At 46.8% G+C, this 16,282-nt stretch overlaps 2 protein-coding genes across 2 annotated transcripts in view; both read left to right on the top strand.

Annotated features, from left to right (window-relative positions):
* Positions 1–6,062, top strand: part of USF1 (upstream transcription factor 1) — a 25,569-nt gene extending 19,507 nt beyond the window's left edge. The window contains exons 8-10 of the mRNA XM_015824833.1: positions 2,536–2,725; positions 3,806–3,934; positions 5,173–6,062. Coding sequence (XP_015680319.1) covers positions 2,536–2,725; positions 3,806–3,934; positions 5,173–5,259 — 406 coding nt within the window. The 3' untranslated portion in view covers positions 5,260–6,062. The remainder of the gene's footprint in view (positions 1–2,535; positions 2,726–3,805; positions 3,935–5,172) is intronic.
* A 4,664-nt stretch (positions 6,063–10,726) lies between these two features.
* Positions 10,727–16,282, top strand: part of F11R (F11 receptor) — a 33,772-nt gene continuing 28,216 nt past the window's right edge. The window contains exon 1 of the mRNA XM_015824831.1: positions 10,727–10,823. Within this exon, the coding sequence (XP_015680317.1) occupies positions 10,775–10,823 (49 nt within the window). The 5' untranslated portion in view covers positions 10,727–10,774. The remainder of the gene's footprint in view (positions 10,824–16,282) is intronic.

Here is a 16,282-nt window from a genome sequence, read left to right as displayed (position 1 = left end):
ATGGGTGGATGCCAGAATCTGAATTTCTCTTGCTTGCCTCTAACATTTCTTGCTAAACCCCTCCTCTCCCTTTCTCTGTCATCTGAATTAACTCTAAAAATACCAGACAGTTCTGTATATCTTGTCAAAGCAATAATATCCTATATTAACAGCGTTGACAACGTCTTCAAAGAAAAACAAAGGAAGTCCAGTTGCCTCCTGAAAAAAAAGCACCTTTGGGACAACTGGGGAGATCAAATCCATTCTTAGCCACGGAAACTCATTACACGACTCTCTCTGCCCAACCTACCTCACAAGATTGTTGTTGTGGGGATAGGAATAAAGAAAGGTCCCCATGAAAAGGTGAGGGCTACGTCTAATAAATGCAGGGAATCCTCAAGTTACGACCATTCATTTGAAGTTACAAACGGCACTGAAAGAAATGACTTAAGACTGCTGCAGTATTCCTGCAGTCATGTGATCAAAATTTGGACACTTGACCTGTATTTAGGACAGTTGTAGCATCCGGGTATGTGTGTGTGTGTGACGTGATCACCCTTTGGGACCGTCCCACCGGGCTTCTGACAAGGAAAGTCAGTGGAGGAAGCAGGATTTATTTAACAACTCCATGATTCACTTAACCCCTCAATGATTCGCTTAGCAACTATGGCAGTAAAAGGTCCTAAAATCAGGCATGAGTCACCTGACAAGCAACTTGCTCAGCAATGGAAACTGTGGTCCCAATTGTCCCACAGGCAAGACGACATGGCAGCTCCTCATCAAGGGACTTGGTTAAAGGTTTTGAGGGTCTCGGAGTCTGTTGCTTCCCCATCGGCCTCCCAGGTAAACCAGACAGGAAACGGGATGAGCTAATTCTGCATTATTGTAAGGCTACAAATTACACACCTGGAATCCTGCATCCAGTTTTGGTCACCGCATTACAAAAAAGATGTTGAGACTTTGGAAAAAGTGCAAAGAAGAGCAACTGAGATGATTAAAGGCCTGGAGACTAAAACATACTGTACGAAGAACAGCTGCAGGATTTGGGAATGGCCAGTCTAGAGAAAAGAAGAAATAGGGGAGACATGATAACAGCATTCCAGTATTTGAGGGGCTCCCACAGAGAAGAGGGGGGGGGGGGGTCAACCTATTCTCCAAAGCACCAGAGGGCAGGACAAGAAACAATGGATGGAAACTGACCAAGGAGAGAAACCCAACCTGGAATTAAGGAGAAACTTCCTAACAGTGAGGACAATTAATCAGTGGAATGGCTTTCCTCCAGAAATTGTGGGTGCTCCATTACTGGAGGTTTTTAAGAAGAGACTGGACAATCACTTGTCTGAGATGGTATAGGTTCTCCTGCTTGAGCAGGGAGCTGGACTAGAAGACCTCCAAGGTCCCTTCTAGCTCTATTCTGATTGATTAACAGAATCTTGCAAATCTGAAAGCTTCAACTTTGCACTGCCACTTTTAACTTAGGTCCCTCCTGTTTCTTCCTCCGGCTATTAAGTCACTTGGAGCTCCTTTCTCACTTACCAGTTCATCTCCTAGGCAGCACCTCTTCCCTTCGTCCCCCAAGGTCTTCAATGCGTTCTGCTGCAGCCCTTCCTTAGCTCATCCCAATCCCATTGCTCTGGAATACAGAGAACAAACCAAGAGAAAACGGAGAGTTTCCTCTGATTGTGACAGAAAACCCCTCCTGCACCCAGAGTCAGGACCTTTCCAGTTGCTTTGGCACCATATTTTTTTGAAACCCACCATACGTAGCCCTCAACTTATGACCACAGTTGGAACTAGCAATAGCACTGGCACGTGATTTCAAAGACCAAATTCCACTCCCTTCTAGCACTGCTGATGTTAGCAATAGCACTTAGACAGTGCTATACATCCCGCTCTGAGTGGTTTACAGAGTCAGCCTCTTGCCCCCAACAATCTGGGTTCTCATGTTACCGACCTCGGAAGGATGGAAGGCTGAGTCAACCTGGAGCCGGTCAGGATCGAACTGCTGACAGTGGGCAGAGTGAGCTTGCAATACTGCATTCTATCCACTGTGCCATCATGGGAAGGAAGGAAGGAAGGAAGGAAGGAAGGAAGGAAGGAAGGAAGGAAGGAAGGAAGGAAGGAAGGAAGGAAGACGAGAGAGAGAGAGAGAGAGAGAGAGAGAGAGAAAGAAAGAGAAAGAAAGAAAGAGAAAGAAAGAAAGAAAGAAAGAAAGAAAGATAGCAATAGCCATTAGACTTATGTCCCACTTCACAGTGCTTTACAGCCTGCTCCAAGTGGTTTACAGAATCTGCATATTTGCCCCAACAATCTGTGTCCTCATGTTACCGACCTTGGAAGGACGGAAGGCAGAGTCAACCTAGAGCTGGTCAGGATCAAAGTAGAATTTTTGATTGCTAGGCAAGGCGGTTGTTATGTGAGTCGTGCCTAATTTTACAATCTTTTTGCCACAGTTGTTAAGTGAATTGTGTGGCAAATCTAGCTCCCTCCTCCCCAGAATTAGTTCTGTTCATATAAAATTTCTCATGCTGGCTGGGGAATTCTGGGAGTTTGAAGTCCGTGCGTTTTAACATTGCCAAGCTTGCAAAACAGTGAAGTAGAGCCTCTCATTCCAGAAGACTCTGTTGTAATAATCCTTTTGTGTCCTGTAGTGGAACGCCGACGCAGGGACAAGATCAACAACTGGATTGTCCAGCTGTCCAAGATCATTCCAGACTGTTCTATGGAGAACACCAAATCTGCACAGGTAAGAAAGGTTGAGCAGCTCTGCTATGGGGAGGTAAGGTTTAGGGTTAGTGATAGGGGCAAGATTAGTTTCGCCCTAGGCCTGGAAGCCAGCTGGGGGACTTTGGGCCAGTCTTTCTCTCAACCCAACCCACCTCACAGGGTTGTTGTGAGGAAAATAGGAAGAGGAAAGGGTGCGGATATGTTTGCTGCCTTGAGTTATCTATCAAACAATAAAGGCAGGATACGAATAATTAAAGACAAATAGTGACGTCAGTCTTCCCAGTAGTTCCCTTCACTGCCAAGAAGGCTAATGGGGAGCTTTTGCTTGAAATTGATCATACAGGAAGTCCTCGAATTACGGCCCCTTGTTCAGCCACCCTTCCAAATTGCAAGACACCTTGCTGATGTCACAAGTGTTCCCAGTAATCATGATCTGGGCACTTGGGTCTCCAACTCCAACCTGCCGATTCCTCACAAGCAAAGTCAACGGGGAAGCTGGCAGGGAAGGCCCCAAGTTGCCCTCCGAAGTCACTGCAGGGACACTCTGTAGCACCCCTGATGGCACGTGCGCACTGCTTGGGACTCTTACCTCTTCCCGCTTAACGACCCAAAGGTTCTGGGGTTATGACTGGAATTCTGTCCCCAAGCAATACAATCACATGACATCATGTTTTACAATCACATCATTTAGCGACCAACATTTTGTCCCAGTTGCTGTCGAGGACTGCCTCTACTGAATAGAAGGTGAAGGGGTTTCTGAATGGATGCTGCAGGATATCCTTGCAAGAGACCTCCAGCATTCTTCCTCATTGGCTTCTGCGGCTGAAGTGACATCTAGTAGACACCTGGAGGCCACAGATTCCTCCCCTTAGCAGATTTTGCACTGCCGGTGATCTAGTTAGTGATCTACTGGGCTGGTAACCATTAGCTCATTGGTGGTAAAAGAGTTATTTGTCTCCAGTCCAGGATGCTTGGGGAGTGATAATCCAGAAGGTTCCGCCTTCTCTTCATTAAAAGTGGTGACCAAATCCGTAATGATGGCTCCCCCAAAGTAGCTGAGGTTACTCTCTTGAGTCCCTTTCTCTTCTTCCTTCTGCAGAGTAAAGGAGGGATCCTCTCCAAAGCTTGTGACTACATTCAAGAATTAAGACAGAACAATATCCGTCTTTCTGAGGAGCTGCAAGGCCTGGAACAACTCCAGGTGGATAATGAAGTCTTGCGACAACAGGTAAGGTGAGACACCCCCTCCCCTATTTCTGGAGGGGACCCTCGATGCTCTGGCTTTCCCATCATGGGCTCCTCAAGGGTCTAGGATGAATCCAGCTGACCTGATTCACAGAACACACTTGCCATCTCATTCGCGAAACCCTTGGATGTTTAGACCAGTGTTTCTCAACCTGCTAGCTGGGCAATTTTGGGAACTGATGTCCACTCATCTTTTTATTTTATTCAAAAAAGGTTAAAAGGTTAAAATACAAATTTTAAAAGAAAACAAAAAACAAACGTGACATTGAAAAAAGGGTGCAAAAAAGAAGAAAAACCACACACACACGCACACACACACACACATATATATGTAGGTCTTTGGTTATTTGGGTTTTCTCCCATGTAAAATTGGAAGTGTCTTGGCCAAAGACCTACATACAAACACCCGCGAAAACCTCAGAAAACATATATATATATAATCCCCCCAGTTGAATATTGATTATAATGCATTACTGCAATATTGGTATCTCACCTCTTGTGAAACACACCTAGAAACTATTTTAAACTACTAAGCTATTTGCAAATTAGTAGCCTGTCATCCATATAGAGATCAAAACAGAACAGAATAGCAGAATTGGAAGGGACCTTGTTGGTCATCAAGCAGGAGACCCCATACCATTCCAGATAAATGTGTCTCTTCTTAAAAACCTCCAGTGATGGAGCACCCACAACTTCTGAAGGCAACTTCTGTTCCACTGGTTGATTGTTCTCACTGTCAGAAAATCGCTCTTTATTTCTAGGTTGAATTTCAGCTTGATCACCTTCCATCCATTATTCTTTGTCTGGCCTTCAGGTGCTTTGGAAATTGGGTTGACTTCTCTCCTCTCTGTGACAGCCCCTCAGATATTGAAACAGTGCTGTCATGTCACCCCTGGTCCTTCTCTTCACTAGACTAGCCATGCCCAGTTCTTGCAACCATTCTTTGTATGTTTTAGCCTCCAGTTGTCTAATCGTCTTTGTTGCCCTTCTCTGCACTCTTTCTGGATTCTCAACGGCTTTTTTATAGTGTGGAGACCAAAACTGGATGCAGAATTCCAAGTATGGCCTTACTAAGGCTTTATAGAGCGGTACTAGTACCTCAGGTGATCTTGATTCCATCCCTCTGACGGATGGGCATCCCATTAAGATGTCCACCCATCTCAAAATTGATAAAGCCCTAGTCTAGGAACCTCCATCTCTGTCCTTCTCTTCTGCTTGCAGGTCGAAGATCTGAAGAACAAGAATCTGATTCTACGAGCACAGCTCCGACAGCACGGCGTGGAGGTGATCATCAAGGAGTCCCACTGACCAGCCCCTCAGCGGCAGGGAGGGCCTCGCTCAAGACACGCTGCCCCCCTCTCGGCACAGCAGGAGGCTCTGATGCCCGGCTGCACCGGGGCTTCCCAGCCAGCCTTCCTCCCTCTCTCTGCCTTGTGCTGCATCGGAAGGCCGCGTCCCCCCCTCCCTCGGGGCCAGGGCTCAGCTCAGGACACTCGACTTTGCCCAGTGGCGCCTCTCGGCTCACCCCTTGGCTTGGCCCTCCGGGCTTGACGTTGACAAACGTACTCTTGGTTCGTAGGCCCCTAAAACGAATTCCCCCCCCCCCGAGTTGTGTTGATCCTCTCCCAGCCCTGCCATTTTGCTCAGCATTGCCGCCCGCTCGCACGCTTCCTCGGACGCCCCTTGCATGCAACCTCACGTAGTTCCCTTCCACGGTTCCCTACTCCCACCTGTGGACAGGGACCTCCGGGGACTATTCCCCTCCCAGGCCCTGCTCCTGCCAAGCGAGGGAGTGGAGCTCTGTGCAGCCCCTCCCGCTTGCCCTCTTTAGCCCCACCTTCCTCCTCTCCCTGGATGGATTCCGGAAGGCCGACGCTCGACGCTCCCTGTGGGGAATCCTCATTGCCAAAAAGAGGCAACGTTGCTCACGTGCAGAGTGCCCACGACCGGAGTGGGTCCCGAGTGGTCGCTCTCTCGAAGATGATGCATCTAACGATCAGGATAGCAGTTCTCTTTTTTTTTCGTTTTTCTCTTTTTTTAAAAAAAAGAACAACCTGCATTTGGGACAAAAAAAAAAGGAACATAATTAAATAGCTGCCTTGCTGGGTTCATTTTTGTTTGCTCTTCTTCAGGTGTGGCTGGGGTCTGTCCGGGGGGGGCGGGGGAAGGTTGGCACCTGGAGCCCGTTTGGGCAGGTTTGTGTTGGCTCTCTGCCCACTGTTGGCAGGGCTGGGGTGGTGGGGGTGGTCCGTAGGCAAAGAGAAAGGGTGCCTGGTGACCCCAAATCTCTCTTCCAGCAACGGGTGAATCTTGTAAGGTGTCCCAAAGTTATGCTGTCCTGCCTCTGGCAAGCAGCAGTGATGCCAATAGAAGGGAAGGCTTATAGCTCGGATGGACCGGGGCATCCTCGGTGCTCCTGCCTGGGCTTGGTGGTTTTCTTGCAGACGTTTCATGACCCAACTAGGGAACATCATCAGTGCTAGGGGGGGTGGCTTTGTGGAGAGGAGGAGGGAAGAAGTGAGGGAGGAAGAGGAAGTGGAGGACTTGTGGGATCCTTGGTGCTCTCTGAGGTTAGTTATTTTCTTGCAGACGTTTCATTACCCAACTAGGTGATATCGGTATGGCTTGCCGTGTTGGGGTGTGTGAGTGTGGTTTTCTCCTGGGTGGTTCCTTGATTGGGGTATTGTTTTCTGTGTGAATGTATGTCTGATGGTCATGTTACCTGAAATCAACAAAGATGGCCAGATCCCATTTCCCTTTCCCTTTAAATGAGAGTTTTTCAAATTCAGTCAAATCTCTTAAGCGATGCACGTTTTGGGCCACTCATTTCAATATTCTGAAAGCTCTCAAGTGAACCAATCCGGCTCTTGTGTCATGAAGAGTCCCCAAAGATTTTTATCTTTGTCTTGTTTACAGTCCAATCTTGCCATTTGAATATATTGTCCTGTCTCCACTGAGCACCCTTCTCCGTGTTTTGTTCTTCATAAAAGCAAACATTTAATAACGAGGAAAGAAAAGGAAAAAAAAATCTGGACTTAACCCTTTCTTATACTCATCCCAGACAGTCAGTACATTACTTATTGCTGCAAAGGTTATTATGCAGTAAAATGTTCCTTATTTTATTAACCAGAGATACTGTTCCTTGCCCAGAAGGAGTCAGCTGACCGTAAAGAGAGAGAACCCATAATCCATGTTAAGGAACTGGCATGGTAGTACAATGTAAAGTCTTGGAGCTGTCAATCCAACTAAATCTTCTGGGTCTTGTAAACTCTTGAATTTAATCCTTTTGTAAACGGAGACGAGGGTCCATGAGACATCCAAGGTGGACAGATCAAATAGGTCCTTTTACCTGCCGAGATCTGGGTCACAGGTTAACTCCCCGGGAACCGGGACGGAAATATTCCCCATTGTTCAATTGTCTCTCAGCAGCTCCAAGACAATAAATTAGACCTAATACAGGCAGGCCTCAACCTAACAACTACAGTTGGAACCAGGGTTTCCATCGCTAAGCAAGGCGATGATTGAGTGAGTCCTGCCTGATTTTACAACTCCCCCCCCCCACAATTGTTAAGTGAGTCATTTCAATTGTTTCACTGAATCACACAGTCCCTAAGCGAATCTGGTTTTCACCATTCACTTGGCTTGTCGGAAGCCAGCCCGGAAGCTCACAATTGTTGATCACGTGACCCTGGGATGCGGCGACGATAGTAATTACATGCCAGTTTGCCAAGCATCTAAATTTTGATTATGTGGGGATGCTACAACCTAAGTCGTAAGTGCGAGGACCGGTCATAAGCCATTGTAACTTCAAAGAGACGGTAAACAAGTGATTGTAAGTTGAGGACTGTCCGTATGTAGCTGCCTATCTGAGTCCGGCCACTAATCCCCTGGGATGGGCCGGTAATTGTCAAGATGGCACCCTTCCGAGACCGCCTTCTGCCACAGATTACCCCCCACCGGCCGATACGCTCCCACAGAGAGGGCCTCTTCAGGGTGCCGCCAACCAGACAGTGCCGGTTGGCGACCCCCAGGGGGAGAGCCTTCTCTGTCGGAGCACCCACCCTCTGGAACGAGCTGCCCCCAGAGATCCGGGTGATTCCGGATCTCCCCTCCTTCCGCCGCGCCCTCAAGACCTGGCTGTTTCAGCAGGCAGGACTGGCCTAGGGGTAATTTTAAATTGGTTTTAATTAAATTTTAGTAGTGCGGCCAATTCGAATATTTATTTTTAATTTATCTTAGATTTGTATTTTGTGTAATTGTTTTAACTGGCTGTAAGCTGCCCTGAGTCCTCCGGGAGAAGGGCGGGGTATAAATGAAATAAATCCTAAATCCTAAATCCCATAAGCCACTGCTTCCTTCCCCAGATGAGGAGGCGGGGTTGAATTGAACTCCCCCAAAACAAAATTTGCTGGCTGGGGAATTCTGGGAGTTGAAGTCCTCAAGTCTTAAAGTGGCCAAGTTTGAGAACCCCTGGTCTTAGAGACCTCTAATATCCACCCTGAATCAATTCTTAGTTTGTACAGGTAGTCCTTGACATACAACTACAACTGAGCCCCAAATTTCTCTTGGTAAATGAGACTGTTATTAAGTGAGTTTTGCCCCGTTTTATGACCTTCCTTGCCACAGTTGTTATGTTAGTCACACAGTTGTTAAGCGAAACTGGCTCCCCCATTGACTTTGCTGGTCTGAAGTTCACAAAAGGGGATCACATAAACCCGGGATGCTGCGACCGTCATAAATATGGGTCAGTTACCAAGCATCTGAATTTTGATCACGTGACCCTGGGGACGGTGCAACGGTCGTAAGTGTGAAAAACGGTCATAAGACCCTTTTTTCAGTGCCGTTGACACTTTGAATGGTCACTGAACGAGTGGTTGTTAAATTGAGGACTACCCGTATTGGTTTTTTATCGTTGTAAACTTTAATAAAATTATTATCAACAGAAGTTTTTAAAGTCCCTGCGACAAGCTAAGCAGCTCGGGCGAAGCTGCCCATCAGAGAGACCCCTGATGTGTCTCCAAACCCCAACCTCACCAATAGCACCTCCAGACCCAGTTTCATGCTCTGGTCACTTGAGAATGTGCTGGGTGACCGCAGTCATTGCGTCCCCCCTCCTTTTGGGTCCCCTTTGCTGGACGGTCTCCGCTCAGCTGGTGCAGCCACAGGCACCGAAAGGGTGTCGGAGAGCTCTTGGTTGTTGAATAACAAGACCTTGAAAGCTTGCCAGGTGCCTCTCATCCCTGTTTCAACAAACCCAAGGCTGGGTTATGCTGAGTCTCTTCCTCATACCTTGTGTATTGTGTTGCCACAAAATAAAAAAGATGTTGAGACTCTTAAAAAAGAGTGCAGAGAAGAGCAACAACAATGATTAGGGGGCTGGAGGCTAAAACGTATGAAGAACATTTACAGGAATTGTGTGTATGTCTAGTGACAAGAAGGACCAGGGGCGACATGATAGTATCTTCCAATATTTGAGGGGCTGCCCCAAAGAGGAGGGGGACAACCTAGAATTCATGCTTCCCATGCTGAATTTGCCTTGTGATACAAGTCAATGCTGAGTATTGATGAAAGAAGGTTTCTTGTAATTATTAATTTAATATTGAGGAAAGAATCTCTCAAAAATGTGCAGAGAAGAGCAACAAGGACAATTAGGGGGCTGGAGGCTAAAAGACACTAAGAACAGTCGCAGGAATTGGGTATATCTAGTTTAATGAAAAGAAGGACTGATGGTGCCATGATAGCAGTTTTCCAATATTTGAGAGGAGGGGGTCATCCTATTCTCCAAAGCACCTGAAGGCAGGACAAGAAGCAACGTATGGAAGCCAATCAAGAGAGAAGCAACCAGTAATTAAGGAGAAATTTCCTGGCAGAACAATTAGCCAGTGGAACAACTGGCCTCCAGAAACGTGGGTGCTCCCTCACTGGAGGTTTTTAAGAAGAGATTGGACAGCCATTTGACCAGGATGGTGTAGAGCAGGGGTGTCAAACTCACAATGTCACGTGACGTGTCGTGATGCATCGCGGCTTTTTTTCCATTACCGGCAATGGGGTGGGCACAATTTCAGCATGACACATCCAGCCCGTGGGCCGGCAGTTTGACACCCCTGGTGTAGAGTCTCCTGCTAGAGCAACAGCTGGACTACAGGACCTCCAAGATCCCTTTCAGCCCTATGATTCTATGAGATAAATAGACAAACAGACAGACAGACAAGCCTTCCTCTCGGAGTTCTGGGTGCTCCATCACTGGAGGTTTTTAAGAAAAGATTGGACAGTCATTTTTCCTGGATTCAATAAGGTCTCCTACCTTGAACGAGGGGGTCAGACTAGAAGACCTCCAAGGTCCCTTCCAACCCTGATAGTCAACGATTCAACAATAGAAACCTAAAGGTTTTCAAGAAAAGGCGGGATGGTCTCCTAGGACTCCTGCTTGAGCAGGGGGTTGGACTAGAAGACCTCCGGGAGCCCTTCCCGGCCCTAGGAGTCTAGGTTTCCATGTTCGAAGGAGAAAAAGAAGCCGTAAAAGAAGCAGCCATCCACCAATCGGGCCCGGGGAACTTTGGACCAAAATCCAACCCGGGTAGCGACGCCCAGCTGAGCCCGGCTCCTTTGCAGCTGCTCCAGGGAAGGTCGGGCTCTTCCCCCAGCCAAGGAGAGCCCCTCCAGCACGAGACCCCCCCCTCGTCTGCCCCCCTCCCGCGGGGGCCTCACCTGGGCAGGGGGCGGTGACGGGCGGGCGGCTCAGCCAATGAGCGCCTCGCCTGCGCTCACCTGCGCACCTGGGCAGCGGAGCGAGCTGGCTGCGGGCAACGCGAGAGAAGCGGAGATGGCGGCGCACGGCTGGCTCTGGGGGTGCCTCCTGTTCGCAGGTTGGGGTGAGTTGGGGCGATCTGGGCAGGGGGGGAGGACAGCCAACAAAGGCACGAGTTCAAGCCCTTGGGCTGCGGGAATCCCCCCACTTCGGGATCTCCCCGGGGGGGGAGAACAATCCCACTAAGAATTGGGGCCACGGTGGAGAATTGGGGTGACTAAGCGCCCTGTAACACTCCCCCCCCCCCCCGCTCTTCTTAAAAACCTCCAGTGATCAATCAGCATAGAGCTGGAAGGGACGTTGCCGATCTTCTAGTCCAACTCCCTGCTCAAGCAAGAGACCTTCTACCCCTTGATTTGAACTCTTTTGGGGTGGGGGCGACACCAGCTATTGTTTGACTGGGGGGACTATTTTTCAAAGGATCAAGATTTCTCCCTCTTCCCTCCCCCCCCTTCCTGCTTGGCTACTGTTTTTAATGTTGTTTTCTGAAAGGAGAGGCTTGGAGCTAAGCCACGGTTTGTTTAACCAAAGATGAAGCAGCGAAGGCAGTTGTGTTCACACAATGCTGTAAACACGTGTTTCTCAACCTTGTCACTCTAAGATGGGTAGACTTCAATTGAGAAACGCTCCTTAAACTTTCAAGACTGAAATCAATTCCGCATGGATTTATCATATTGAGTCAACTGGCCTTTGTTTTTCTTAAAAGTACACAGAAAATAGACTGTGTCCAAATCATAGATTCCAATTCCCAATCTAAACCAATCCAGGGTTCCTGCTACTAAGCTGGCCTCTGCCTAAAGGGGCCAACTTAGTTGGCAAACTTTAATGGCGGTCTATTTGATTGAGTTAAAATCCTGCTCATGGGCCCAGCTCTCTGGCTTTGGATCTCTTTTGCTGGTTCCTGTTTGCAGGGGATAAAGATAAAGATTTCGAAAGAAAAGTGCCCGGTAGACATGTGGAGGAGGGAGGGGGAGTTTCAGGGCTAACTCCTGCGGGATGTTGTGGGTGGACAAAACAGGGTTTCGTTCCTGATAAATACACCAACGAGCTGGGAATTAAAACACAAAAAGTTGCTGGGCACTTTTGAGTCACTTTTCTCTCTTGGAAAATAATTGTTGAAAGGGAGGGCGAGAACAAGCCGGGTCATGTTTCTGTTGCTCTTTCAAGCCACACCTGGGTTTTTCTGGAAAGGTGAGCGGCACACGGACACTCCCCCCCCCCCCGCTGCCACCCTGCCTGGCCCAGATCTACTTATCGCTCCTGCCATTGGGGATGGGATGTCTTGGAAGTTTAGGATCTGGGGGTTCCCAAAGGCTTTTTCAAAGGGGATTAGGACTGTTTCTGACCCGCATTGGGAAAACCGCAGCAAAGTGGTTGGGTTGGGAGAAAGAAAAAGAGAAAAAAGGCAAAGAGAAAGAAAGAGGCAAAGAGAAATAGAAAAGAAAAACAGGCAGAAAGAAAAAGAAAGAGAGAATGAGAGAGAGAGACAGAAGGAGAGAGAAAGAAAAAGAAACACAAAGAGAGCAAAAAGAGACAAAGAGGAAGAGAAGAAAGAAAGAAAGAAAAAGAGAAAGAAAGAGAAAAAGAGAAAGAAAGATCTCAAAATGGATGACAGAGAAATAATTTTAGCTATCTTCCATGGCAGCTTACAGTAATCTTTGCACAGCAGCTCCATTACTGTAATGACAATTTTAAAAAGCAAGAACAAAATACCAATGAAAAGCTTCCCAAATTGGTATCTATCGCCATAAGGCAAGAGGGCTGCAACCTAGAAAAGATTGGGCCAATTAGAGGCTGCTTACCTGGAGCCAGAAAGTGAGTGGAAATGTCTGATCTTTTAATATGTAGAGAAAGGCTAGGAAAAATACAGGTAGCCCTAGGGTTGCGACCACAGTTGAGCTCAAAATTTATGTTGCTAAGTGAAATGTTCGTTAAGTTAATTTTGCCCCATTTTATGACTTTTCTTGCCACAGTTGTTAAGTGAATCATTGCATCTGTTAAGTTAGTAACAAGGTTGTTAAGTGAACCTGGCTTCCCCCATTGGCTTTGCTTGGCAGAAGGTCACAAAAGGGGATCACGTGACCCTGGGACTCTGCAACTGTCATAAATGTGAGTCAGTTGCCAAGCGTCTGAATTTTGATCACAGGACCACGGTGATGCTGCAATAGTCATAAGTGTGAAAAACGATCATAAGTCACTTTTTTCAGTGCTGTTGTGACTTTGAACGGTCACTAAATGTAAGTCGAGGACTGTGTGTCCAACAAGACTCCAAAGACGTGAGGTAGGATTCCCCATTTTGAAAGGCAGAAGAAGATGGGCCAGCATCTTCTATATATAGAGAGAGAGCAGTGGTGGCGAACCTATGGCACGGGTTCCAGAGGCGGCACTCAGAGCCCTCTCTGTGGGCACGTGCGCTGTTGCCCCAGTCCTAGGCCTTCAGCTGGGTTTTATAAAACCTTTTCGCTTTAGGCTTCTGCTGCCGTGTGCAAAAAAAAAAGGTTCAATCAATCAATTTCAACTTCTCACGGGAAAAAAAAAGTTCTTGCAAAGTTGGAATTGATTGATTGAACTTTTTAGTCCCACCCAGTCTGCCGTTAGCACTGCAGCCACACCCACCCAATGGGCCTCACCCACCCGGCACCCGACGATGCATAAGTGGGTTTTGGGTTGCAGTTTGGGCACTCGGTCCCTAAAAGGTTCGCCATCACTGATATAGATATATATCCCTCTTCCCAGATTATTCTGTAACTTGTGTAGTTATTTTGGTTAATCAGAATTTCCCAATTTTTGTGGGGTTGCATGAAAGATTTAAGCGATGTAGCATCTTTGATCCGGTTCTCTCATCCTAAATGATTTGCAAAGATTTGTGGTGGCAAAAGGAAAAAGTCATCAGAAGAAGCTAATTTTGGCAGGAAACTCTTCTTGATTGGCTCAATCCTGTTTCTGGCTTTTGGCCAATCAAGCCTGGAGTTTTGGTCAACGGAAGCCCCTGGGGGGATGTTTGCATTACTGAGAAAATGTGAGACAAACAAAGGTGGATGACTCACTTCAGGGAGAATCCAAATGGAAGATTTGGAATTTTATTTAGCTTCTTTTATGGTTCATTTATTTTCACTTAAGGGGGGAGGGAGGGAAGGAAGGAAGGAAGTTGAGAGGGAGGAGAAAGAAGGAGAGAAGGAAGGAAGTTGAGAGAGAAGAGGGAAAAGAAGAGAGAGAAGAAAGGAAGAAGAAAGAGAAGGGAAAAGGAAGGCAAAAGAAAGAAAGAAATAGAAGAAACAGAAATAATTTTAATTAACTTCTGTGACAGTTTACATTCATCTTAGTACAGGAGCTATTCCTACTATATTTGCTATTTGTTTCTCTGATGGTGTAACTGTTGGTTTTTTTGAGTTTCGGTGGATACGGGAGTCTGGCTTTTCGGTTGGGAGGAGACTGGCTTTTGCATCCATTTCATGAGAACGAGAGCAGAGATTGGTTTCTCCCTCACTAACAATATTAGCTGTCTTAACTTTTCTTTTTGGCTTTAATNAGCTATTCCTACTATATTTGCTATTTGTTTCTCTGATGGTGTAACTGTTGGTTTTTTTGAGTTTCGGTGGATACGGGAGTCTGGCTTTTCGGTTGGGAGGAGACTGGCTTTTGCATCCATTTCATGAGAACGAGAGCAGAGATTGGTTTCTCCCTCACTAACAATATTAGCTGTCTTAACTTTTCTTTTTGGCTTTAATATGTTGACTTAGTTCGTGCTGAATCCCAGAAAGATCAAAGGTGCCAGATCAGAGCAGGTTTGCAGAGAGATAGAATGAATTGGAAGAGAAGCCTCTTCGGGAACTGCCTAAGTGAATCAATCAATCAGAACAGAATTGGAAGGGGCCTTGGAGGTCTTCTAGGGAAGAGGTACCAACCTTTTGGGCACCAGGGACCGGTTCTGCAGAGAGAGGTTTTTCCACGGCCTGGAGGATGCATGATTTTGTGTGCTGCGCACATCCCATGGATGGGGCTTTGGTTGTTTGTGCGGCCTGGTTGCTTGCATGCCGCAACCTGGTACTGGTCCACGGACCAGGGGTTGGGGACCCCTGTTCTAGTCCAACCCTCTGCTCAAGCAGGAGACCCTAGACCACGGGTTGGCAACCTGCGGCTCCGGAGCCACATGTGGCTCTTTGAGCCTTCTCCTGTGGCTCCCAGCCTCCTCCGCCATTTGCAGAGAGAGAGACAGAGACAGAGAGAGGCACTTGTGCTTCCCCCCTCTGTGTGTGTGTGTGTGTGTAAAAAAGAGAGTGGCCTCACGCTGTTCTCAGACAAGCTGACAAGCTTGTTGGGCGGGGCTCCTGGTTTGGCTGCGTCTCAGCAGGAAGCAGCACAAAGCAGCATCTCTCTCACTCTCACTCTCACACTCTCTCTCTCTCTCTCCTTCCCTCCCTCCCTTTTTTCCTTCCTTCCTTTTTTCCTTCCTTTTATCCTCTGACAATTATACAGTCTGACGATAACTATCAACAGTTCTCCCAGGCAAGTTATAAAATGAAATAAGTAGAACAAAATAGTAATAACATCTAGGTTAAACTGCAATATTTCATCATTTGTCTCTTTATAGCATAGGCTTTAAAATGGAATTTGTCCATTTTAAATTAAAGCAACATTGGAGTCTGAACTGAAATATAAAATTTATTCCAGTATTTGAGGAGCTGTCTCAAATGTTAAATCTAGATTTAGATTTAAATCTAGCTTTATAGAATCCGATTCTCAGCTTAGGGAAGGTTAGGTTTAGCAAGAATATAAAGAGAATTTACTTTATACGGTCTCCTGTCTTGATCAGGGGGTTGAACTAGAAGACCTCCAGGATTACTTCCAGCCCTGGGATTCTATGTTTCCCACGCACCCAGTCATATTCCTGGGCAGCATGCCCATTGATGAAGTACCTAAAACCAGCAGAATAAGAAAAAAAAATTATAATGTCACTGCTGACAAGTGATCCTCAACCTAGAAAGCCAGCAGCTCAACGACATTTGGAAGTTCTACTGTCTACAGGTGGTTCTCGTCTTACAACAGTTCATTTAGTGACTGTTCAAAGTTACAACATCACTAAAAAAGGCGACATGACAGTTTTTCAACTTACTATCGTTGCAGCATCCCCACGGTCACATGATCAGAATTCAGACGCTTGGCAACTGACATGTACTTATGACAGTTGCAGCGTCCCGGACTCACATGCCCCCCTTTTGTGACCTTCTGATCAGAAAAGTCAATGGAGGAAGCCAGATTCACCTAGCAACCATGTGAGTAACTCAATAACAACAGTGATTCACTTCACAACTTTGGCAAGAAATGTCATAAAAGGGGGCAAAATTCACTTAACAGCGGTCTCACTTAGCAGTGGAAATTTTGGGCTCAAAATGGTGTCGTAAGTTGAGGACCTGAAGGAAGGACAAGAAGCAACGAATGGAAACTAACCAAAGAGAGAAACAACCTAGAACTAAGGAGGAATTTCCTGACTTTTAGAACAATTAATCAGTGGAACAGCTTGCC

Source organism: Protobothrops mucrosquamatus, unplaced genomic scaffold (genome assembly GCF_001527695.2).
Source record: "Protobothrops mucrosquamatus isolate PMUCROS unplaced genomic scaffold, P.Mucros_1.0 scaffold2371, whole genome shotgun sequence".
NCBI classification, from domain to species: domain Eukaryota; kingdom Metazoa; phylum Chordata; class Lepidosauria; order Squamata; family Viperidae; genus Protobothrops; species Protobothrops mucrosquamatus.
This window is presented reverse-complemented; position numbering and strand designations above follow the sequence as displayed.